General features: G+C 44.3%; 1 protein-coding gene across 10 annotated transcripts in view; it reads right to left on the bottom strand.

Annotated features, from left to right (window-relative positions):
- TNRC6B (trinucleotide repeat containing adaptor 6B) overlaps positions 1 to 25312 on the bottom strand; it is a 217522-nt gene that overhangs the window by 107547 nt on the left and 84663 nt on the right. Inside the window, exon 1 of one of the 10 annotated variants that reach the window (XM_077830336.1) lies at positions 8803 to 8978. The exons of 8 other annotated variants lie outside the window; for them this stretch is intronic. In XM_077830336.1, coding sequence (XP_077686462.1) covers positions 8803 to 8807 — 5 coding nt within the window. In that variant the 5' untranslated portion in view covers positions 8808 to 8978. Of the gene's footprint in view, positions 1 to 2061; positions 2160 to 8802; positions 8979 to 25312 lie in introns of those variants that run through there. One more of the 10 variants, XM_077830301.1, reaches the window with a different exon arrangement.

Here is a 25312-nt window from a genome sequence, read left to right as displayed (position 1 = left end):
AGACACCATAATAGAGGCTCAACTTAAATGTATACCCCAAACTAAAAAACACAGTAAAAGAACTAAAAAAGAGCCACTTTGGTTTAACAACCATGTAAAAGAAGCAATGAGAGATAAAAAGGCATCTTTTAAAAAGTGGAAGTCAAATCCTAGTGAGGTAAATAGAAAGGAGCATAAACACTGCCAAATTAAATGTAAAAATGTAATAAGAAAAGCCAAAAAAGGAGTCTGAAGAACAGCGAGCCAAAAACTCAAAAGGTAATAAGTTTTTTTAAGTACCTCAAAAGCAGGAAGCCTGCTAAACAACCAGTGGGGCCCCTGGACGATCAAGGTACAAAAAGAGCACTTAAAGATGATAAAGTCATCACAGAGAAACTAAAGGAATTCTTTGCTTCAGTCTTCATTGATGAGGATGTCAGGGAAATTCCCAAATCTGTGCTGTCTTTTGTAGGTGACAAATCTGAGGAATTGTCACAGATTGAAGTATCACTAGAGGAGGTTTTGGAATTAATTGAGAAACTGAATAGTAACAAGTCACCGGGACCAGATGGCATTCACCCAAGAGTTCTGAAAGAACTCAAATGTGAAATTGCGGAACTATTAACTATGGTTTTTAACCTGTCCTTTAAATCAGCCTAATGTACCCAATGACTGGAAGATAGCTAATGTAACGCCAATATTTAAGAAGGGCTCTGCAGGATCCTGGCAATTACAGACTGGTAAGTCTAACGTCAGTACCGGGCAAATTAGTTGAAACAATAGTAAAGAATAAAATTTTAAGACACATAGAAAATCAAATTGTTGCGCAAAAGTCAACATGGTTTCTGTAAAGGGAGATCATGTCTTACTAATCTATTAGAGTTCTTTGAGGGGGTCACCAAACATGTGGACAAGGGGGAATTCAGTGGACATAGTGTACTTAGATTTCCAGAAAGCCTTGGACAAGGTCCCTCACCAAAGGCTCTTATGTAAATTAAGTTGTCATGGGATAAGAGGGAAGATCCTTTCATGAATTGTGAACTGGTTAAAAGACAAGGAAAAAGGGTAGGAATAAACGGTAAATTTTCAGAAGGGAGACGGGTAACTAGTGGTGTTCCCCAAGGGTCAGTCTTAGGACCAATCCTATTCAACTTATTCATAAATGATCCGGAGAAAGGGGCAAACAGTGAGGAGGCAAAATTTGCAGATGATACTCAACTGCTCAAGATAGTTAAGACCAAAACAGACTGTGAAGAACTTCAAAAAGATCTCACCAAACTAAGTGATTGGGAAACAAAATGGCAAATGAAATTTAATGTTGATAAATGTAAAGTAATGCACATTGGAAAAAATAACCCCAACTATACATACAATATGATTGGCGCTAATTTAGCTACAACTAATCAGGAGAAAGATCTTGGAGTCATTGTGGATAGTTCTCTGAAGATGTCCGTTCAGCGGCAGTCAAAAAAAGCAAATGGGATGTTACGAATCATTAAAAAAGGGATAGAGAATAAGACGGAGAATATCTTATTGCCCTTATTTAAATCTATGGTACGCCCACATCTTGAATACTGCGCACAGATGTGGCCCCATCATCTGAAAAAAGATATACTGCCATTAGAAAAGGCTCAGAAAAGGGCAACTAAAATGATTAGGGGTTTGGAATGGGTCCCATATGAGGAGAGACTAAAGAGGCTAGGACTTTTCAGCTTGGAAAAGAGGAGACTCAGGGGGGATATGATAGAGCTATATAAAATCATGAGTGGTGTGGAGAAAGTGAATAAGGAAAAGTTATTTACTTGTTCCCATATTATAAGAACTAAAGGCCACCAAATGAAATTAATGGGCAGCAGATTTAACACAAATAAAAGGAAGAAGTTCTTCACTCAGTGCAGTGTCAACCTGTGGAACTCCTTGCCTGAGGAGGTTGTGAAGGCTGGGACTATAACAGGGTTTAAAAGAGAACTGGATAAATTCATGGAGGTTAAGTCCATTAATGGCTATTAGCCAGGATGGGTAAGGAATGGTGTCCCTAGCCTCTGTTTGTCAGAGGGTGGAGACAGATCACTTGATCCTTACCTGTCAGGTTCACTCCCTCCGGGACACCTTGCATTGGCCACTGTCGATAGACAGGATACTGGGCTGGACAGACCTTTGGTCTGACCCAGTATGGCCATTCTTATGTTCTCCAGTCTGTAGTTAATCCACCTCTCCTGTCGAGAAAGCGCTGTTTATATGGGGGGGAAGGGGCGGGTGTCAGTATAATTACGTCACTCAGCGGTGTGGATTTTTCACACCTCTGAGCAACACGGTTATACGGATATATGCTGAGAGATTATGCCACACACACTCAAAGAAACTGCAAAACCACCTGATCAACATCCCATACAGCATACAGGGAAAGATTAAGAATGAACACTCAAAACTGCATACTCTCAACAAACAGCTGGATATGTGTCTGTCAGGCTTAGCAGATAACACGGCACCAAAACTGCAAAGACATAAGCACATGCATAAATTTTATACACTGATTTTCAGTGGGACTACTCATGTGTATTAAGTTGTGCACATACTTAGGCACGTCCAGGATTGGGGCCAAAGGCTACTGTGACATTACAAAGAGGTGGTGCCTTACTAAGCTCCGCTAATAAAATCTTATGAAATGATTTTTCCATCAATTTTATTTTTATCCCCTTCCTGCTTCTCAACCCACCCACAACATGTAAAGGCACTAGTCTTCTTTGAGAAACAAGTCTATATCACGTTTCCAGTTTCAAATGTTCTTCCTGTAGCAGTACTTAAAGAAAGGTTCTAATTGTATTTCAACTAAAGACAAATGGAGAAATGAAGAAGGGAAAGAAAACCTAATTCAAACACACAAAGGGATTTCACTCCGACTATTTCATAGAGTCAAAGCACTGACAATATCATATCAAAATGTGCATGCTGAGCTATTATAGAGACAAGGTAGGTGAGGTAATATCTTTTATTGGACCAACTTCTGTCAGTGAGAAACTTTCAAGCTACATAGAGCTCTTCCACAGGTCTGAGAAAAGTAATCTGAGTGTCAGAGCTAAATACAAGGTCAAACAGATAGTTTATACCATAAGTAGTTAGCACATATTCTAAGGGACCATTCAAGGTGAAATGGCCCCTTAACAACCCAGTAGTCATAGAACAAAATGGGGGGTTAGTGGAAAACAGATTGTTGTAATAAGCCATAAACGCTTTGCTAAGTTATGAACATGTGAAAATAGTGGGTTATTATGGGAATAGATTAATAGCCTTAACTATAGAGTATTCAGCCTTGTCATCAGCTGTAACACAGTTACAAATTGTTTCCTGATATTTTTACTTTGGCTAAACAATTCATTGCTCCCTTAGAGTTTATACACTTCACTACTTGTAGGTTTAATTATATCGTTTTATTGCCCCGCTATATATCTTTTAAATCTTTGTTGCTAGATCAGTCTCTTCTATATTTTTTGTGACTCTTCTCTTAACTCCCTCCAGCTCATCATCAGCTTTCTGCTATTCAAATAGTCTGAACTTTACAGTATCCAAAAGGCAGACTCACAAACACCATCTAGAAAAGAGAACTACCTCCCTATTAGCATGTAACTATGTATTTGCAGCCTAACACTGCACTGCCTTTTTATGACCACAGTGCACTGCAAACTCAAATTCAATTTATAGAATCTACCCCCAATTTAATATTATCATTTTAACTTCTGTAAGTGCTTTGTACTTATGGTATTTTCCATCCTAGGTCCTCAAGCACTTTATAAATAATGTACCTCTTAATTTTGCAGATGGGGAAACTGAGGCACATAAAGTTAACTTGCTCAAAAGCACACAGAATTTATAGTAGAGGCGGAACTGGAACCCAGCTCTTCCAGTTCATACCTGGGCCTTAAGTTCTCTGCCAACAGAATAGGAAACCAGTTATGGCTGTGTAAGAGCCACTCAATACCCCCAAAAATGTCTCTTAAACATTGTTATGCCACCACCATCACTATGAATGAGATGAAAGTTTTGTCTCCAAGACCATTCAGTCCTTGGCCTCTGACTTTGAACTGCCAAAAAGGGAACCAGTTAGTCTTATGTGCAATTAAGACACCTGACCTCAGATAGCTAGTTTTCGGTCACTAAGATCAATAATATATAATCATTAATAATAATAAACAGCAACAGCACCCCAAAGAAAAAAATGAGATGAGTAATGTTGGATTTATTACATACCATACAAGAACATCTTAGCTCGTCATTTTCAAAAAAGGCATGTGATAAATCACCAAGTTCTTAATGTCTTACTACTTCAAAAGATCAACAACACTGAGATTTAGAACAAAGTTAACCCATCAAACTGACTGTATTCCAATTGGCTTGGAAGTCAATTTTTTTTTCTGGACATCTAACTCTATTCCTATTTAAAATGTTCTTTTTAAAAACCTATTACCCTTAAAAAGAAAAGGAGTACTTGTGGCACCTCAGAGACTAACCAATTTATTTGAGCATAAGCTTTCGTGAGCTACAGCTCACTTCATCAGATGCATGTAGCTGTAGCTCACGAAAGCTTATGCTCAAATAAATTGGTTAGTCTCTAAGGTGCCACAAGTACTCCTTTTCTTTTTGCAAATACAGACTAACACGGCTGTTACTCTGAAACCTATTATTACCCTTAAGAATTTCATGATCATGAAGAGACTTGCACATAGTTCTGATTAAAATATTCAGGATATAGTATATGTAATAAAACTCTGACTTCAGGCTTCAGTGATCATCAATATTTATTGTTCCATGAAGTAAATACTCAACATTTTCTTTTAACCTTTCAGATCAGTAAATCTGGATATTCACCTCAACGCACGTTAATGTCTACCTATTGAACTATAATTCAGCTGTTAAGGCCAGATTTTCAAAATGTATGTAAGCACTTAAAAATGCAAGTTAAGTCCTTAGTAGGATTTTCAAAAAGCACCTAACTCTCATTTAAATTGATGAGAATTAGGCACCTAGGTGCTTTAAAAAAGTCCTCTTCTGCTAGCAACTGGACCATGAGGTTTGTCTCTCTCTCTTTGGGCATGTCTACACTGCATTAAAAACCTGCGGCTGGCCAGTGCAAGGAACTGAACTATGGGGCTATTTAACTGTGGTGTGGACATTTGGGCTCAGGCTGGACCCGACCTCTGGGACTCTCCCCACTTGCAGTGTCCCAGAGCCCAAACATCTGCATCACAATTAAACAGCCCCTGAGCCCGAGTCAGCCAGCATGGGCCACCAGCAGGTTTTTAATAGCAGTGTCGATACCCTAAAGACTATGGGCTGGATTTTTCCCAATGGAAATTAGGCACCGAGGCGCTTGAGATTTAAGAGCACCTAGTTGCCTAACTCCCACTGGGAAAAATCTGGCCCCTAGTCTTTAAGAGTACACACTAAACTTACAAACTTTTAGGCAGGCTACAAAAATGAGATTCAAACACCCATGCATAATCCCCTAATAGAGTTTTGAATGAAGATTTGTCTCAGCCAGCCACTTGCAAGTATCTCTCTTTGAAGCTTTGCTAAGTTGAAGACACTGAGGATGGGCAACAGATTCCTGCCAACTTGAACTGACTCTTTTGGAAGCAGCACACTTCCTTTCCTCAATTAAGCAGCAGAGTCTTGGAAATCCTTTACAGTAGTAAAGAAAGAAAAAGTTGCCAGCAGAAGAGGCCTACCAAATGGTTTTTAATTTATTTATTTTTGCTATGTTCAAAACCACTAGTGTCACTGTCCAAATTCATTGAAACCTGATCTTACCTCCTTCACCCTGCCCCCTTGCCCCCAAAAAATCATTAAATTATTAAAGTTGTGAGTCTGTCTTGGGAACGGACTTTCCAATTGCTGCAGATATCTACAATAATTAAAAAGGGAATGTCAATAAATGACCAACAGAGAGAGAGTTTTGTAGACACTGCCACCACTTTAAAAAAAAAAAAAGTATGGTGAACCTCAAACTCCAAAAAAAATGCTACTACTAAGTACACAAGCTTGTGGCTGAAACCTTGGATGTATGCCTCCTGCGGGGACTCCCTCAGATTGACCTGAAATAATTTTAAATTTTCCTTTTGTATCGCAAAAGCATATTTGAACACTAACAATACGGAGAATTGTCCAGGTCAATTCCCCCGCCCACACCAGTAAAAGTTTGATATGTTTCCTCTCTCCTCTGGAAGTAAGACTCCTACATGGTGGCTGGGATTTTGCAGCTTGCAAAGTAACTTGTGTATCCTATTCTAGGTCCTGTTTGGTCAAAACACTTAAAAGGTTTACATTGCCATCCGTTCATGTTTGTCCAGAGGAAAAAGAAAATCCCTTTTAAAGCCCGTATTCACAGTGTACCTTCAAGGACGTACACCTAGGCAGGAGTTCACATCTTATGTGCTGTGGACACTGCTACTTCCAAATTTTGCTCCTTTTTGTCTTATCCAGGCCAATCTACTGCAGTCCTGAAGAGCAGTCAAGACTGGAAAACAGCCAGCTGTTTTTCAACCAATGTACTATCATGCTGAATTAGACATATGATAGGTAACATGTATATATTACACATTATCAAATGGCATAACGAACAAAGTGAAATAAAAATATGCAGCAAAAACAAGGCCAACTCCAGTGCCATTAGCAAACCAGAACCAAGTCCATGTTCCTCCTTCCTCCCAAGGCCAACCATCCAATGATCACAACAAATACCATATGAAATACTCAAGTTGGTATTTTTTACTTAAAAAGTATCATTACATTTCCACAATGTTTTTTTTTTACATATTTCACTAAAGACTAGTCGAATTGGCCTAAGCAACAGGTGTATTAATTGGATTTTGATTACAGTAATATCTTCATTAGCCCACAAGACCGTGCTAATGAAAACAGATTTAAGCCCATATTTCCCTATCTTTTAGCATCAGGTCACAGTTAGAGGAGATTCTTACACAGCAGAAGATGGAATCCACCTTCAGTTCATTAACATTCTCTTCCACTTAGGGTTACTTTGTTATTGAACTAGGTTATCCAACAGCACCCACCCCCTAATGAACCCCAAAAGTAAAACAATTTTTAGCGACACAGACACACTCCTCCAACTCAGAATAAAGCTTATTTTCCTAATGAACATACATACCCTACTCTAACTTATTACTAAACAGCCTGCCCCTACGAATTCCTAGACATTCTAGCTCTTTTCTTGTTATATTTTGAACGGTCTCCTATCCCAGGAGTCTCATGCGATAATGTACTGGAATGAAACCAGAAAAAATGAAGATGTTTTTCTGTCAAATACATTCAGGTTTGCCTATTCAGTTTGTGCTCTGACCATGCAGCTGTGGGCTCAGAAAAGATATACATGGTGATCCCCTATTAGAGGAGGTTTTCATCCTTGACTTGTTGAATATAATTAGATTTTTTTTTTAAATTAGAGTCTGAAAATGGATTCAGATTAACTGGATGTGATTGTCCCTACAGTAATCTGCTGCCTAACCAGCCGACTACAAAAATATGTCACACACAGAGTACAAGGCCTCTCAGAAAGAAGGGAGCTGGGGGAGAACGTACACGACCACAGCAAAAACTACTTTGTCTTATTTCTTCCACTCCACGAAAAGGAGCATTACATCACACTCTTACAATGCAGGGGGAGGGGGCTGTTCCCAGAAAGCAAGATTTACAGTTATTTCCCTTTACTCTTCTGCTTGGTTCTAGAGGAGATGTAAAAATCAATTAGGATTTAATTTTCAACAATGCAAAATTTGAAGAAGATTTAGAAGAAGATGACAGCTCTTGAACTGCATGTCTTAGTATGTATGTGAATGGTCATTTCCTACTGGATATGAAACAAACATCCTGCAAAAAAAAAAAAAAAAAAGCTATAGTCCCATATCTCAGATGTGTGTATAAATACCTTAAAAAAGGTTTGGTAAAAATTTTTTGGACTAAAATTTGTGATGTGCAATAAAGGGGAGCTCCCTCAGGGAGCAGGGGGTTAGGAAAGACTACTTTTAAACTGAGACTAAGCTAGCACGACTGACTGGTTTGAACTCTAAATGCCATGTTTATGGGGCAGTACCATTTGGTCCCAACTACGACCAAAATAAAAACACATCTGGTTGCAGAGCGGGGGCACAAGACAGAGAAAAAAAAAAGGAGCGCAAGCCATGCAAGAGAGGATGAGCACTGAAGCACATTTTGCACAGGAGGCTTTCAAGCACAGGAATCCTCCAAATCTTAAATCTCCCAGTACTCACTCCCCAACCCCAATATTTAAAACGTACTGATGCATCATTTTAGTTTTTACATCTTTATGGCAAGTATGGCCTAGTAAAAACATTCGTCCCCCACTCCCCTTGTCGGCCCTAGCAGTAGAAAGAATGCAAACCCATTTATATTTATGCAAATTTTTGCAGCAGATTTAAGAGCTTCAGGTTCTTGGGGGAGAAAATCGCTGGGGGGTGGGGTGGGAGCCTGTTTAAATAACACAGGATTTTCAATAATCCCTAGCACTCTCGCTTGTTTGGAAAACAGAAAAATTATGTAATTTGCATATAAATGTATTTAAATTGCAATCAAACCCTTTCAAATTTTTCAAAACACTTCTGCCACAGCTTTTCAAATCGTAAAATCTTGTCAAAGTCCATTAGATGTAAGAGCTCAATGATTCACAATCGTCTGAAGCAAGTGTTTATGCCAGACAAACATCGCCATGCAACACCACAGATGAAACGGTCAGACCTGATCCACATATAATCTATCGGTAGGTTAAAAAAATAGCTGAAAGATACTACTAACCTCATAAAGTGCAGCAGTGCTTAAATCCAGCGAGTTGAGGCATACAAGGTAGAAATGGAAATGAAAAGAGATCCAAGAATGATTTCTGTATATGTTTTTTCAATTTTAAATGTTCAGAAACGAGCAGAGACTCTGTCGGCCATTTTGGCTTGAACTCACTCTCTCGCTCTTGCGCTCTCTCTCCCCTCTGTCTCTCTAAAGGAAGAAGCTTTTTGTGACCTTCAAATAGAGGCAGGTCATGTGACTTGGGGCAGGCTGTCAATCAGGAAGAGGAGGGTGGAATGCTACAATCTTAAAGGGAAAGCAGCCTTTTTTGCACCTAAAAGACTACTTCGCAGTGCGCAGCTTTCCCTCAATAGTGTAATGCTGCTGTAGCATACTTTCCATCTGCATTACTTCTCATCTATTTATCATGCAAAAGTAGTACACAGAAACAAGATTTTATCCAGTATATCTGGGGATAGAACTAAATAAAAGCATAGTTGGATTTTTTTTACACTAGCTACAAATTAAACCAGTGAATCATGATAATGTAACATTAAGCTTGCACCGATGAAAAGTTATAAGACATGAAATGCAAAAATTAAGTTTCCAACAACAATATTCAGTCTTCTGTACTGGACTTTGGTGCACATGGCCCCAGCAGTTGCTGTCTGCTCCCTCCCCCCCACACACACAACCCTGCAAGAGAAAGTGTCCCTTTAGGAAGGCCCCATCTGGCTTTACAAATGCAAGACTACGCAGTAATAAATACTGCCACCAGCACTAAGAGACACACCTTTACCACTTCAAAACTGAGCCCCTACATATCAGCAGTTCCAGACAGCTATTTGTCAGCCTAAGAACAGGCAGCAGGTAAGCAAGCAGATGAGGATTGGAGAGAAACGTGGGACACAACCAGACACAGACACTTCTCCAAACTTTGAATAAAGCTTATTTTCTATTAACATACACACCCTACTCTAACTTATTAGTAAACAGCGCACCCCTCCAAATTCCTAAACAATCTAGCCCTTTTCTTGTTCTATGTTGAACTGTCTCGTATCCCAAGCTGGAGAAGCCTGGGACCCAGCATTAAGTTGTTTCTCCCTCTGGATCCATGGACTCTGGGAGGAGAGGATGTGAGGCTGGGGTGGGGAGCGCAGCTGGGCTCTGGGGGATAGGGAGAGTGGGTTTCTGGGCTGGGGGGCATCCTGCAGCTGGGTTCTGGGGAGTAGGGGGTGCAGAGTGTCTGGGCTGGCAGGAGGCCACAGCTGGGCTCTCAGGGAGGAAGGGATGCGAGTGTATGGGCTGGCAGGGGGGCCGCAGTTCAGCTCTGGGAGTGGAGGGGGTGCGAGTGTCTGAACTGGCAGGGGATTGTGACTGGGCTTTGGGGACAAAGGGATGTGAGTGTCTGGGCTGGGGAGCACCCCACAGTTGGGCTCTGAGTGTAAAGGGGTGCAAGTGTCTGCCCCCGTGCTGGGCTCTGGGGAGAGGAGGCAGAGAAACAGGAACATAAGAACAGCCATACTGGGTCAGACCAAAGGTCCATCTAGCCCAGTATCCTGTCTTCCAACAGTGGCCAATGCCAGGTGCCCCAGAGGGAATGAACAGAACAGGTAATCATCAAGTGATTCATCCATCCCCTGTCGCCCATTCCCAGCTTCTAGCAAACAGAGCAAGAGTACTTGTGGCACCTTAGAGACTAAATCTTAGAGATTATAGTCTTGGCCTTCATAACATCCTCTGGCAAAGAGTTCCACAGATTGACTACATTGTGTGAATAAATACTTCTTTTTGTCGGTTTTAAACCTGCTGCCTATTAATTTCATTTGGTGGCCCCTACTTCTTGTGTTATGAGAAGGAGTAAATAATATTTCCTTATTTAAAAAGAATGAGGAGTACTTGTGGCACCTTAGAGACTAACAAATTTGTTTGAGCATAAGCTTTTGTGTGCTAAAGCCCACTTCATCAGATGCATGTAGTGGAAATACAGTAGGAAGATATATATATATATATACACACACACACACACACACACACACACACAGAGAACATGAAAAAATGGAGATTGCCATACCAACTCTAATAGCCCCAAGGTGGGCTATTATCAGCAGGAGAAAAAAAAAAAACTTTTGTAGTGATAATCAGGATGGCCCATTTCAAACAGTTGACAAGAAGGTGTGAGTAACAGTAGGGGGGAAAATTAGCACAGGGAAATAGTTTTTAGTTTGTGTAATGACTCATCCACTCCCTGTCTTTATTCAAGCCTAATTTAATGGTGTCCAGTTTGCAAATTAATTCCAGTTCCTTATTAAATTTACTTTCTCCACACCAGTCATGATTTTACAGACCTCTATCACATCCCCCTTTAGTCATCTCTTTTCCAAGCTGAAAAGTCCCAATCTTATTAATTTCTCCTCATACGGAAGCTGTTCCATATCCCGAATCATTTTTGTTGCCCTTTTCTGAACCTTTTCCAATTCCAATATATCTTTTTTGAGATGGGACAACCACATCTGCACACAACATTCAAGATGTGGGCATACCATGGATTTATATAGAGGCAATATGATATGTTCTGTCTTATTATCTGTCCCTTTCTTAATGATTCCCAACATTGTTAGCTTTTTTTGACTGCTGCTGCACACTGAGTGGATGTTTTCAGAGAACTATCCACAATGATTCCAAAATTTCTTTCTTGAGTGGTAACAGCTAATTTAGACCCCATCATTTTATATGTACAGTTGGGATTACGTTTTCCATTGTGCACTACTTTGCATTTATCAACACTGTATTTCATCTGCCATTTTGTTGCCCAGTCACCCGGTTTTGTGAGATCCCTTTGTAGCTCTTCGCAAACTGCTTTGGACTTAACTATCCCTGCATCCATGGTTATGGTTATCATTGGCATCAGCTGAAGAAAAGGAACTCCTATCCCTACATTGTGATGAACCTTCCACCAGTCTAGGGAATGCTTCACCGGCTGGGGAACTAACACCTGCTTGTTGAGATGTTCGTTTGGCTCTCCAGGCCCTTGAGGAACTTGGCAGTCATGTCCTAGGCGAAAACCAACCTACCTTCGAGTGACGGACGAAAGGCCGAAATAGCAGCCAAGTGGACCTTGATAGATGAAAGAGATAGGTCTTGCAGCTTGATATGCAGAAGGTAGTCCAGGATCAACTGCAACGAGGCCCACTTGGGCTGAATACCTTTTATCCAAGGTCCAACAAGTGAACCGCTTCCGTTAGGCTAGGTAGATCGCTCTGGTGGAGGGCTTTCTGCTGTCCAACAGGACCTGCTGGACAACGACTGAGCACTCCTGCTCCTCCGCATTTAACCAGGCAGCAGCCAAGCTGTCAGGTGCAACATCGCCAGGTTTGGATGTAGAAGACTGCCGTAGTTTTGGACAGCAGGTCCAGTCTGAGCGCCAGCTGTTAACGGAGCAGACACCGAGAGGTCCAGCAGCGTGCCGAACTAGTGCTGGCGTGGCCAAGCCGGTGCTATGAGGCTCATCTTCGCCCTGTCCTATTTGATTTTCATGAAGACTCTGAATTAGCGGCACTGTAAGGAAGGCATACAACAGAGCCTCTGACCACGGGAACAGAAAAGAGTCCAACAGGGAGCCTCTGTCGATCCCCCGAATTGAGCAGAAAACGGGGCATTTTCTGTTCTGCCCGTATGCGAACAAGTCCACCTGGGGAGATCCCCACCTCTGGGAGATGAAGCTGACCACTTCCGGACGGAGGGACCACTCATGGCGAGACAAGGTGGTCCTGATGAAGTGATCTGCCAAAGCATTCCTGGCCTCAGGGGGGTGTGCGGCTATGAGATGGATGCCCTGTTGTACACAGAAGTTCCAGAGCTTGAGGGTTCCCTGGCAAAGGGCAGACTACCTAGCCCCGCCTTGCTTGTTGATATAGAACATAGGGCTGTGTTGTCCGTCAGGACCTAGACCACCCTGCTTTTTATGTTAGGTAGGAAGGCTTTGCTGGACAAGTGAACTGCTCTGAGCTCCCCAACATTGATATGTAGGGAGCGGTCATGACTTGACCAACAACCTTGCATGCTGAAATCCCCACGGTGGGCTCCCCACCCCAGGTCCGAGGCATCAGAGATGAGGGTCACCAACGGGGAAGGAGCCGCGAAGGGAACCCCCTCCAACACCAATAAAGGATTTGCCACCGTGTGGGTGACGACAGTACGTGGTCTGGGACCCTGACCATATGGTCCACGCTGTGTCTGTTGGAGATGTAGACCAACGCCAGCCACGCCTGTAGGGGCCTGAGGCAGAGCCACGTGTCCCAGACCATGTAAGTGCAGGCAATCACAGGCACGTCTGAGCAGTGGTGAGGGTGGGCTTGCATGCACAAGATCAGGTCCACCATGGCTTGAAACAGAGCCTCAGGGAGGAAGGCTCTGGCCTGAGTAGAGTTGAAGACCCCACCAATGTACTCTATGCATTGTACTGGAATTAAGATCAATTTTTTCTTGTTTATTCACAGCCCCAGGTCGCAATACATGAAGCCACACTTGATCCTGGGACCAGCCCTTTTTCAGCCAGTCATCAAGGTAGACATAAATTTGCACCCCTCAATGCCTCAGGTAAGCAGCCACAGGCACTATACACTTTGTAAACACTCTTGGGGCTGACAAAAGACCGAAGGGCAGTGCAATGAATTGAAAATGGCAGTAGCCCAACCCAAAATTGAGGAAACGCCTGTGCCCCGGGAAAATGTTAATATGGAAATATGCATCCTTCAAGCCGAGGGCGACGTACCAGTCTCCCGCATCCAGGGAGGGAATAATGGAGGCCAGAGAGACCATACAAAAGTAACTTCTTTAGAGACATGTTGAGGCAGCGCAGATCCAGAATGGGTTTGAGGCCCCCTTTTGCTTTTGGGATTAGGAAATAATGGGAGTAGAACCCTTTCGCCCCCTTCAAGTCTGGAGGGACATCCTCCATCGCCGCCAGGCATAGGAGGTTCTCGACCGCCTGAACAAGGAGCAGCTTGTGAGAAGGGTCCCTGAAAAGGGACAGGGAAGGGGGGTTGGGAGGGAGGGTCAGCCACGAACTGCAGGGTGTAGCCTGAAGATATTATGTTGAGCACACAACAGTCTGAAGTCAGCCGCGACCAAGCTGACCAGAAGGGGTGCAGGCGGTTGAGGAAAGAGCAGGGAGGTGGATCCTGGGAAGTGACTGGGACACCATCCCCAGGCGCATCCTCAAAATGCCTGCTTCTGGCTTCCCTGGGCTCTGGAAGAACCAGGCTGGGCAGAGGAACAGGAAGACGAAGAATGACACCATTTAAATCCTTTATCTCTGTCCTTCTTCCTGTAGAAGCTGGACTGGGGAACACGCCAGGACCTTGACGGAGGCGGAGGCTGACGGAACGGGCTTTCTAGTCTACTGGATGGTGTGTAAGCCGAAGGAACGGAGGATGGCATGGGAGTCTTGAAGGCCGTGAAGCCGTGCATCAGTCAGCTCTGAAAAGAGCCCTGGCTCCCTCAAACGGGAGGTACTGAAGGGTAGTCTGCATCTCCTGGGACAGCCCAGAGGACTGTAATGAGGAGCTGCACCTCATGACCACCGCAGAGGTGACTACCCTGGCTGCAGAGTCCATAGCTTTCCAGGCCATCGGAAGGTTACCGCTCGCCACCATTTTGCCCTCTTCCACCAAAATGGCAAACTCCTGGGCTCGATCCTGTGGGAAGCCCTCCTGAAACTTGCTGATGGAGTTGTACCTACCGAGCAGGGCTGGATGGCTAGACACCCAAAATTCAGGCTGTCTGTCAAATAAATTTTCCTACCAAACAAGTCCAGCCTCTTGTCATTTTTATTTTTCATGTACCACTCTCCTGGCCCTTCCTGGCCTTTTCGTTGATGGCAGACACAACCAGGGGGACCCCACTGGAGGGTGGGTGTACAGGTACTCAAATCCCTTTGTGGGGACATAGTACTTCTTTTCCACCTTCTTGGAGGTAGGCGGAATGGAAAAGGAGATCTTGCATTGCAGACTTGGCAATTTTGAGGACAGAGCCACTCATTTGTGAGGGGCCGGTCAGCGCTTTTGTCTAGCAACTAAGATGACTGCACAGCAGTCTGAGGGGCGGCTTCCCCTTCCTCGTCCAGGGACAGCTCCTTGGGCAATAGGGCCACTCCGACTCGGGTGCCAGCTGTACCGGGGGTAGCTTGTCTGATGTGGCCTTGGAAAAATGGTAGGAGTATGGGACCGGCATAACAGGTACACCCCGTGGGTTCTAGTACTGCCGCTGAGCGAGCCCTTGCTCCTGCCTCCATACCACCGCTGCAGGAACCACGCTGGTCTCGCAGGCCAGTGGCAAGACGCCTTTTATAGGTGAAGGGCTGAACTCCCATTTAGGCTCGGACCATTGCCCTTCCAGTGACCAGGGCAGAACTGTAAATGCCTGAGTCTGATCTGATCAGAACTGATCCTCATCAGCAACTGGGGAGCAGAGGGCAAGGACCAGTGCCAGCCCAAAGAGCGGTACCAGGGAGCCAGAGACCGGTGTTGCAACCAGGAACAATCCCACACCGTGGGGATTGACACCTGGGAGACTGCCTACGCGATGGTAATCTGCACTGTGGTAAACTCTGGCAGGAGGGCTGACAGTACCAGGGATGCAGGGATCGGCATCGTAACTCAGGAGTCCCGTGCCTTGCGGGTGGAGACTTGGTGTCAAGGACCTGTGTCTTGTTACCAGGGTCCGAGGCCGCAGCAATGGGGATTGATGCCTGCAGTCCAAGGATTGGGTATGCTCCACTGTTTTAGGGGGCGGTCCCATAACCGGCTTGCCCATAGATGCTGGGGCCTTGGCCGGGTCCATCACCTGGCTTGGCGTCTGCGGTGCCAGTCAGCCTACTTGTTCTTTGGCCGCCAGGTCCACTTCAGGCACAGATGAATTTACTAGGGGCCAGGACCCTCTGCTGCTTCCAGGAGTTGGAGGCAGGTCCCGGGCGGGGATGTGGGGGGTCTGACTGCATGGGTACTGCGAAGCAGCTCCGGAGCAGGCACGTGGCCTGACACAGGTCCTTTGCCCAAAGCCCCTTTCTTCTGCGGCGCCAGTGGGTCCGTCAACTTCAACCTTTCTTAGGCACTGGGGATGGGGAATGGTGCCAAGTGCATTCCAGTACTGGTGGTACGCTGTGTACCAAGATACCAGGCATGGAGTCCGATCGAGAGGGCGCCAAGATAGGACAAAAGTGCAGCCTCCATGAGGAGGGCCCTCAAGCGGATGTCCCACTCCTTCTGAGTTTGAGGGTGAAAGTTTTTCAAGATCCTGCACTTATCCTTTCTGTGGGACTCCTCCAAACACTTTAAAACAGCTCTCATGGGGGTCACTAATGGGCTTCGGCCGGCTGCACAATGACTATGGCTTAAAGCCTGGGGAACGGGGTATGCCTCGCTCTGAGGCAAAGTCCTAGCTGGGACTCTAACTCCTAAACTACTACACTAACACTTAAAGGTCTAATTAAGTACCTATCAACTAACAAAGGAGACAGAACAATGGACTGTAAGAACCGCTAACACCCTTGCAATGCAAGACAAGGCACTCCGACCAACCGTCATGGATGTAAGAAGGAACTGAGAGGGCGTAAGGTTGGCAGTGCCTAACATACCAACGCATGAGCGTGACACTCAATGGGGCGCCACAGCCAACCCTACGGATACCGCTACGACTCCAATGACTGTGCACATGCACACACCTAGAATGGAATCAACATGAGCAAGCAATTGAGAAAGAACTGAGGCTTTGATGAGGAAGGCTGCTGTGTAGATGCATCAAGTGGGTTAGAAGGTATCTTTCTCTGGAACTTCTCTCTCTTTCTTGGAGATTCTGTTGGTCTCTGAAATCCAGAGAATTGCATCAGACAGGATCTGTGAGCCATTTGTGATCTATTAAACTTCCTTTTGTTTGCAGGAGCAAGGTACCTAACAAGCGTAACGTGGCCCTGGAATCCTTAAGGGTATGCAATGACTCTTGGGTATTTTCCACAAACAGCTTCAGTCCACCAAACAGAAGTTCCTCTATCATATTCTGGACTTCTCTGGAGAAGTCATGTAGCTATAACCAGAAAGCCCTGTGCATCACCACTGTCGTAGAGATGGAGCGGGCCTTGGTATCTGCAGTATCCAGAACTGCCTGAAGAGATGTTCTGGCTAGTAATTGTCCCTCAAATTAGTGGCTTGAAATTTTTCCCTTTGGTCCAGCGGAAGCAGTTCAATAGACAATCCAACTTTGTATAGTTTATGTAGTTGTACTTTGCCATCAGCACCTAGTAACTCACAATATGGAACTGCAGGGTTGCTGATTAGATTAATAGGATTTTCTCCCCAGCGGGTCCTGACACTTCTGGTCTCTGTCATATCGGGTGACTTATAAAGATGATGCTTACCCCATTCATTAACCATATCAACAACCAGAGAGTTAGGTGGAGGGAGGGAGAATAAGAACTTTGAGTCCTTAGTGGGCATTTCATTTTTTTTTTTTTTTTTAAAATCAGCCCTCTTACATGTGGGAGTTACTGTAGCTGGAGACTGCCAAATGGATTTTGCAGGATGCAGGAGAGCCTTATTGACAGGAAGGGCAATTCTGGATGGTCTCTCAGATTGCAGAATATCCGACAGCTTGGGTTGGGATTCTCTGACCTCTTGAAGAAGTAACTGTTGGAATTCTGCTACCCACCTAACAAGATCCTGGAACAGCCAAAAGTCATCAGCCACAGGTGGAGGAGGAGACATTACAGCTTCATCCTCCTTAGTTTCTTGGGCTGCAAATGCTCCATCCTGTTGCTGGGGAGAAGAAGCTTGAGTCTCCCTGTTATCCCAGTAGGAGAAGATTGGGGCGCTGGAAAAGTGTCTGTGATAAGCTGCCCAGGGATCCCAATATGGCCACTGAGGACCATACGGGGGAGCAGGTGGCATTCAGTTCTGCTCCCACCAGGAGTGGTGAGGTCCTTGAGTATCAACCTTACCCCGCCAAGAAAAGGGTTCGTATATTAGTACGAGGGGGAATCCTGAACAGAAATCTGAAGGGAAGAAGAGGATGATGAAGATTTCTTCTTCTTCTATTGGTGGAGTGCAAACTAAAAAGGTAGGTGATGGTACAAGGAATGTATAGCGCTCCAAAGATCAAGTGGCTCTCAGTAATGAAAGGAGATTGGTACCCTCTGGTTCAGCAGTCACTGATAAGTCCTTTGTGCATCTAAAATCTTGCAACACTAAATGATGTTGCAGTATCAAGTATTGTTGTGGCATCAAAAAATGTTGCAGCACTGAGGGGTATTGTGGGACTACACCTGTCCTTGCTGATCAGTACCAATTACTTAGGGTGCTTCACAGATGGCACCAATGCGGCTGGAGGCTTACATAGTACCTAAGAACTCAATAGGGGTACCAGGAGAGAAGTTAAGTCCAACAATACCCATACTCCGTTTGCTCTGTCATTTTCAAAGTAGGCAGTACCAGGGTCTTTCCAGCACCATGACTGGACTTAGACCTGCGAGGCTTTCCCACTACACTGGTACTGGAGGAGCCTGTTGCCTTCACAGTACCAAGCCTTGAGGACATCATCTCTGAAGCTGTCGACCTGGTTGGGGAACAAGATCTTCTTGAGGATGACTCCTTGGGATGGGAATTAGCACTCCTCCTCTTAGGATGTTTAGAAAAGGACTCTGTGAGAGAATGCTGTGCTGAGGCTGAAACAGCGCTAAAAGCCCCTAGGGAGGGCCTCTCTGACCTGATCCCAGCGTTTTCTTACTAATGTCACTCTCTATTTCTACATGACCCATCATGCATGAAACCTGTGGACAGATCTTTGCAAATGACCTGAAAATCTCTACTAGTCCTTCCCTGAATAATTTCTCTTCACTAACTGCCCTTCCTTTTGAAGCCTTAGAAAAAGGATCAGCTAACTACAAATGTAGACAGTCTGACTCCATTCATAGCCCTTAATGTAATCAAAAGCATCACCACCTAAAGAAGTTGCTAACCCCATGATGGGCAAGGAGTTCAACAAATCTCCTTTATCTGTCTAATAATCAACGGACGATCCATATGCCTATTACCTCAACATTGTACTAGAAGAAGAAAAAACTCAGAGCTCTGATACCTGCATAAACATGATCACTAACCCTTAGTTCTAGCCACATGGTCTGCTGGGAGGATGGTATTTCTAGTCATACCCATAATCCTGTTGTCTGCTCGAGGAATTAAACACAGAAGTTATCTAGGGAAACTGCACAAGAGTCCAGAGGGAAAATCTCAATCTGGAGTTGTATTCTTGGCTTCCAATATATTTTGAATGTGGAGTGGAAAAATAAAGGAGGGGGGGGAGGTAGTGGCTGGGAGGGGTTTGTGCTCTCCTCCATGTCTCAATGAACAAACCTCAGTTGCGGGTAATAGATCTTAATTAAGGCTGCTGGACCTTCCTATGTAAACAATCTAATCGCAGACTCATATTCTTCCTCCAACAATCTCTTTCTTTCAGAAGGGGAACCAAGGAGGATTATCTTCTGTGAATAAATCCTAGGATGAATAAAACAATACCCCCACCACTCACTCCCCTGGACGGTTCATATTCCATGTGAGGTCAATCTAATTATAGCCAAATCTCCAGTAGTCAAAGAAATATGAAGAGTTTAGGAGTGAGGCTAACCTAGGATGTAGCCCTTTAAGTGAAATAATCTCAGGTAAAGCTGATAAATATACAGAACATCCCCTCTCCTGGGTCATTCATCTACTTCAGCGGGGCTCAGGTTCATCTACTGCTTTTTCTAACTTGTAGGTCTTTGGACTCTTTACCCTCCAGTTTGGTTCATATGTGGGGGAGAGGGAATTTGCAGTCCAATCTGGCCAAATCCCCCCCCCCCCCCAACACACCCCGAAAATAGTGATAAAATTTTTACTAGAGTCAGTTTCTCCACTACTATATGTCGGTAGTGATCAGGTAAGGTGAGCTATTACCAGCAGGAGAGCGGGGGGTGGGGGGGGACCTTTTGTAGTGATAATCAAGGTGGGCCATTTCCAGCAGTTGACAAGAACTAGGCAGCTCTCCAACACCACTTTCTACAAGCCATTACCCTCTGATCCCACTGAGGGTTACCAAAAGAAACTACATCATTTGCTCAAGAAACTCCCTGAAAAAGCACAAGAACAAATCCGCACAGACACACCCCTGGAACCCCGACCTGCGGTATTCTGTCTGCTACCCAAGATCCATAAACCTGGAAATCCTGGATGCCTCATCATCTCAGGCATTGGCAGGATTGTCTGGCTACGTAGACTCCCTCCTCAGGCCCTACGCTACCAGAACTCCCAGCTACATTCGAGACACCACTGACTTCCTGAGGAAATGACAATCCATCGGTGATCTTCCTGAAAACACCATCCTAGCCATTACGGATGTAGAAGCCCTCTAAACCAACATTCCACACAAAGATGGCCTACAAGCCGTCAGGAACACTATCCCCGATAATGTCACGGCAAACCTGGTGGCTGACCTTTGTGACTTTGTCCTCACCCATAACTATTTCACATTTGGGGACAATGTATACCTTCAAATCAGCGGCACTGCTATGGGTACCCGCATGGCCCCACAGTATGCCAACATTTTTATGGCTGACTTAGAACAACGCTTCCTCAGCTCTCGACCCCTAATGCCCCTACTCTACTTGCGCTACACTGATGACATCTTCATCATCTGGACCCATGGAAAAGAAGCCCTTGACGAATTACACCATGATTTCAACAATTTCCATCCCACCATCAACCTCCGCCTGGACCAGTCCACACAAGAGATCCACTTCCTGGATACTACGGTGCTAATAAGTGATGGTCACATAAACACCACCCTATACCAGAAACCTACTGACTGCTATGCCTACCTACATGCCTCCAGCTTTCATTCAGACCACACCACACGATCCATTGTCTACAGCCAAGCTCTACGATACAACCACATTTGCTCCAACCCCATTTGCTCCAACCCCTCAGACTGAGACAAGCCCCTACAAGATTTCTATAAAGCGTACTTACAACTACAGTACACACCTGCTGAAGTGAAGAAACAGACTGACAGAGCCAGAAGAGTACCCAGAAGTTACCTACTACAGGACAGGCCCAACAAAGAAAACAACAGAATGCCACTAGCCATCACCTTCAGCCCCCAACTAAAACCTCTCCAATGTATCATCAAGGATCTACAACCTATCCTGAAGGACGACCCATCGCTCTCACAGATTTTGGGAGACAGGCCAGTCCTTGCTTATAGACAGCTCCCCAACCTGAAGCAAAATACTCACCAGCAACCAGACACCACACAACAGAACCACTAACCCAAGAACCTATCCTTGCAACAAAGCCCATTGCCAACCGTGGCCACATATCTATTCAGGGGACACCATCTTAGGGCCTAAACACATCAACCACACTATCAGAGGCTCGTACACCTGCACATCTACCAATGTGATATATGCCATCATGTGCCAGCAATACCCCTCTGCCATGTACATTGGCCAAACTGAACAGTCTCTACGTAAAAGAATAAATAGACACAAATCAGAGGTAAAGAATTATAACATTCAAAAACCGATCAGAAAACACTTCAATCTCTTTGGTCACTCGATTACAGACCTAAAAGTGGCAATTCTTCAACAAAAAAACTTCAAAGACAGACTCCAACAAGAGACTGCTGAATTGGAATTAATTTGCAAACTGGATACATTTAACTTAGGCTTGAATAAAGACTGGGAGTGGATGGGTCATTACACAAAGTAAAACCATTTCCCCATGATTATTCCCCCCCCCCCACTGTTCCTCAGACCTTCTTGTCAACTGCTAGAAATGGCCCACCTTGATTATCACTACAAAAGGTTTCCCCCTCTTCCCTCCCCGCCCCCCCGCTCTCCTGCTGGTAACAGCTCACCTTACCTGATCACTCTCGTTACAGTGTGTATGGTAACACCCATTGTTTCATGTTCTCTGTGTATATAAATCTCCCCACTGTATTTTCCACTGCATGCATCTGATGAAGTGAGCTGTAGCTCACAAAAGCTTATGCTCAAATAAATTTGTTAGTCTCTAAGGTGCCACAAGTCTTCCTTTTCTTTTTGTGGCTCTTTTGGGTAATGTCGATTGCTAATTTGGCTCCTGAACCACTGAGGTCTGAGTTTCAGAGTAACAGCCATGTTAGTCTGTCTTTGCAAAAAGAAAAGGGGTACTTGTGGCATCTTAGAGACTAACCAATTTATTTGAGCATGAGCTTTCGTGAGCTAACCAATTTATTTGAGTATCACTGAAACAGAACCTGATATGGTGGTCCCCTGACAAGCAAGAGGTAAAATTGCAAACACTAAACATTAAAAAAAAAAAAAAAAAAAAAGACAAACTAAAGTAAACCCATCACTAATTTACACCCCAAAATGACACACCCAACATATTCCAATGCACATCACCCTGTTACACCACCAACACAAATGAGCATTTTGTCCTGAAAAACAATACAATACTTACTGGGAATATATTTGGAAAAAGTAGAATATCTCAATTTACAAATTAGGAGAAAAAATACTTCAGTGTTGGTCAAAGCACGCTGCCACCCCACTGAGTCTTTTTACAGATTGGTCTTCACCCCCTGGCAATCTAGCCCACTTTAAGCTTTGCCTTAAAAAAAAAAAAAAAAAAAAAAAAAAAAAGGCAATAATGGCCCTTGTTCAAAGTAGAAGAAACAATGAATAGAATATTTGACACCGATTATAAATTTGGAAACTGTGCTTTTCTGCAGCTAGTTAATTTGAGGTTCATGCTTCAAAAGTGGGGATATGAAGAGTAGTGAAAGATAACTTTCTATTTCAAAAGTTTGTGGTCTAACAGCTGAAGTTTATTTTTTCAGGTCTGAAGAGAAAGGGGTTGTCAGTACTTGAAGTATTACCTCAAGAAATGCAAACAGAGTTTTGATTTAAACTCTTCTGTATTAAAACTTGCATTGGTGCTGCAAAAACGTAATTGCATTATCTTACCCACTTGGCATTGCCAGAATCGTTCAACTTGTGAGCAAACTATTCCAGATTTGTTTTAATAATTTTACTGCCATGCAGAGTGACAATTCTATATTTTAACCAAGAATTCAAACCTCATGATGACAGGGGTGTGAATCAGCTTATGGGATGGTGGGAGTGCCTTGCATTACTTCTATTAGAGGCACCCATCAGGCTGACTGAGAAGTAGCAATGAACTGCTGCAGAGCCTGCAATTTCCAATCATCCTGATTAACTGGCGAAACCAGAAAATGGGTACCTGAGGAAGTTCTTGATGACATGCCAAATTCTGTAAAATCTTTCATTGGACAATGAGACTAAAAACAATTTTGTCTTGCAGAGTACCCGTAAGTAGACCAATTCCTGAGAAGACACGAGGGAACTCCTCTGAAAATGGAAGCAGCACTCATGGCATTTGAGTATTTGAAAGCATTGGTATTTTTGTGGGATGTGGATTGTGTGTGCTTTTTTGGTCACACTCTTCAAAAGCATGTTTTCTTATAGAAGGCAGCTTGAGCTAATCAACCTTAAAGAAATGGTACACACCCAGACTATTGAACTACACAGGCTTATCAATATGAAGACCTGGTTGCTTCTGCAGCTACGGTATTTGCTTCTACCCTATCCATGATTACCCACTTTGAAAGGACCAGTGAATGAGTTTAAAAATATATATATATTTATTTAGAGAGGCAGGGGATTATATTGAGCAGTACAAAAAATGCTGGTCAGGAACACTCATGCTTGACGCACCTCACTCATGAAGAAACATCCTGTAAACAAAAAGGCCTTGTCATATTGACATTTTATTACAGGATCTCAACCATCTGAATTGTCCACTAGAAGGATCATCTTAGAAGGATCATTCTGATGAGAGCTGGCCGCTCTGATACAGGCTCCGCACTTCACATACTTTGAAGGACCGGGGGGGTGGAGGTGGGAGGACGGGGAGGGGAGGTGCGGTGCCCATGGGCGTGAGTTGCAAGCCTCCGCCTAGTAGCCGGACCTGTTCCAGGCCGCTTCCAGGGCATAGCCCAGTCCGCAGTGCCAGGACAGGTGGGAAGCCTGCCTCTGCACCCCAGCTGTACCGCTGACCAGAAGCTGCCGGAGGTAAGTCCAAGCCCCAAAACCGCGCCCCGATCCCCTGCCCCAGCCCTGGGAATCTAAACCATTTGAGGGTTTTTTATTGTTTGGTTTCTGAACTACCATTAGTATGAGGGGGGGCTGACAGAATCTCAGAAGTAGTGAAGGTTTGAGATACCAAGCACAACAGGGACTGACCTTAGGAACTAAGGTCATCCTTGCAACAACTGGGGAACAAATACCTGGCTACTGTGGCAGTCAGAGCATCCCACACCCTGTGCTCTTCCTGCCCCTCTGACTTATTTGCTCTTCGAGACCATATTTCACCCCAACCAGGAAAGAAATGCAGCTAGTGACTATTGGCTTGTAGTTTCCAAAATGCCAGGTCCTAATGATAAACTTCCGCCCTTTGGGAATCCCAACGCTTTCCTGCCACACTGCTGCAGAGAGGGAGGGAGAAACAAAATCTCTGGAAATAGCTCCTGCCTGGAGATAAAAAGGAAAAAACATAGGGGAATGACCTCCTCCTCCAAGAGATTGGGGAATTAGAGGTACAACCAGTACTCTGAATGGCTCCCACTGCAGGCATGACATCATGAAGTTAGGAGAGAGAAAAAAGACAAGAGGACCCTCTACGCTTGGAAGATGAGGATGAAGATCCAAGTCATCATGAATTACACAGCAGCAGGAGCCCATGAGAGAGAAGGCTATGTCTTCATCTCCTGAAGGGATATACCCAATTATTGCCTTGTGATCCTGAATTGTTGCTCATGAATTCACAGGGAGAATTGGTGGCTTGTAATGCTTTTCACAATTTATAGCTGACTAAAAGAGAATGTGGCCATTCCTCCTTTATATTGACTTTGTCATCTTCCATACTTTTGAAGGCTGAACTATTACTATGCCCCTGAAGTCAACCCAGAAGCTCTGGACAGTACAGAATAGAGACGAATGCTTCCTCAGCACCACTTTCTGGCATGAACACCATCTATGCTCAGGTCTCCACAGTGGCTCCCCAGTTGCTTCCAAGTGCAATTACCAAAGTTGGAGATAATCTTTGAGCCTTAAAGTCAGGGACATTTATCTGAGAGGCTATTACTTTATGCACAGCCAAGGCAGAAAAGATCAGCCATGACCTTAAATTTGAGCACAGTACATCTGGAATTTTTAAAGACACTTGAGAATCAGACATCCAACTCCCACTGCATTTCAATGGGACTTGGGCACTTAACTCTCTTAGGCAGGGGTGGCCAACCTGTGGCTCTGGAGCCACATGCAGCTCTTCAGAAGTTAACATGCGGCTCCTTGTATAGGCACCAACTCCAGGGCTGGAGTTACAGGCGCCAACTTTCCAATGTGCCGGGGGGTGCTCACTGCTCAACCCTTGTT

Source organism: Eretmochelys imbricata, chromosome 1 (assembly GCF_965152235.1).
Source record: "Eretmochelys imbricata isolate rEreImb1 chromosome 1, rEreImb1.hap1, whole genome shotgun sequence".
Taxonomy (NCBI): Eukaryota; Metazoa; Chordata; order Testudines; family Cheloniidae; genus Eretmochelys; species Eretmochelys imbricata.
The sequence above is the reverse complement of the archived record's forward strand: the minus strand, read 5'-3'. Positions and strand labels throughout refer to the sequence as shown.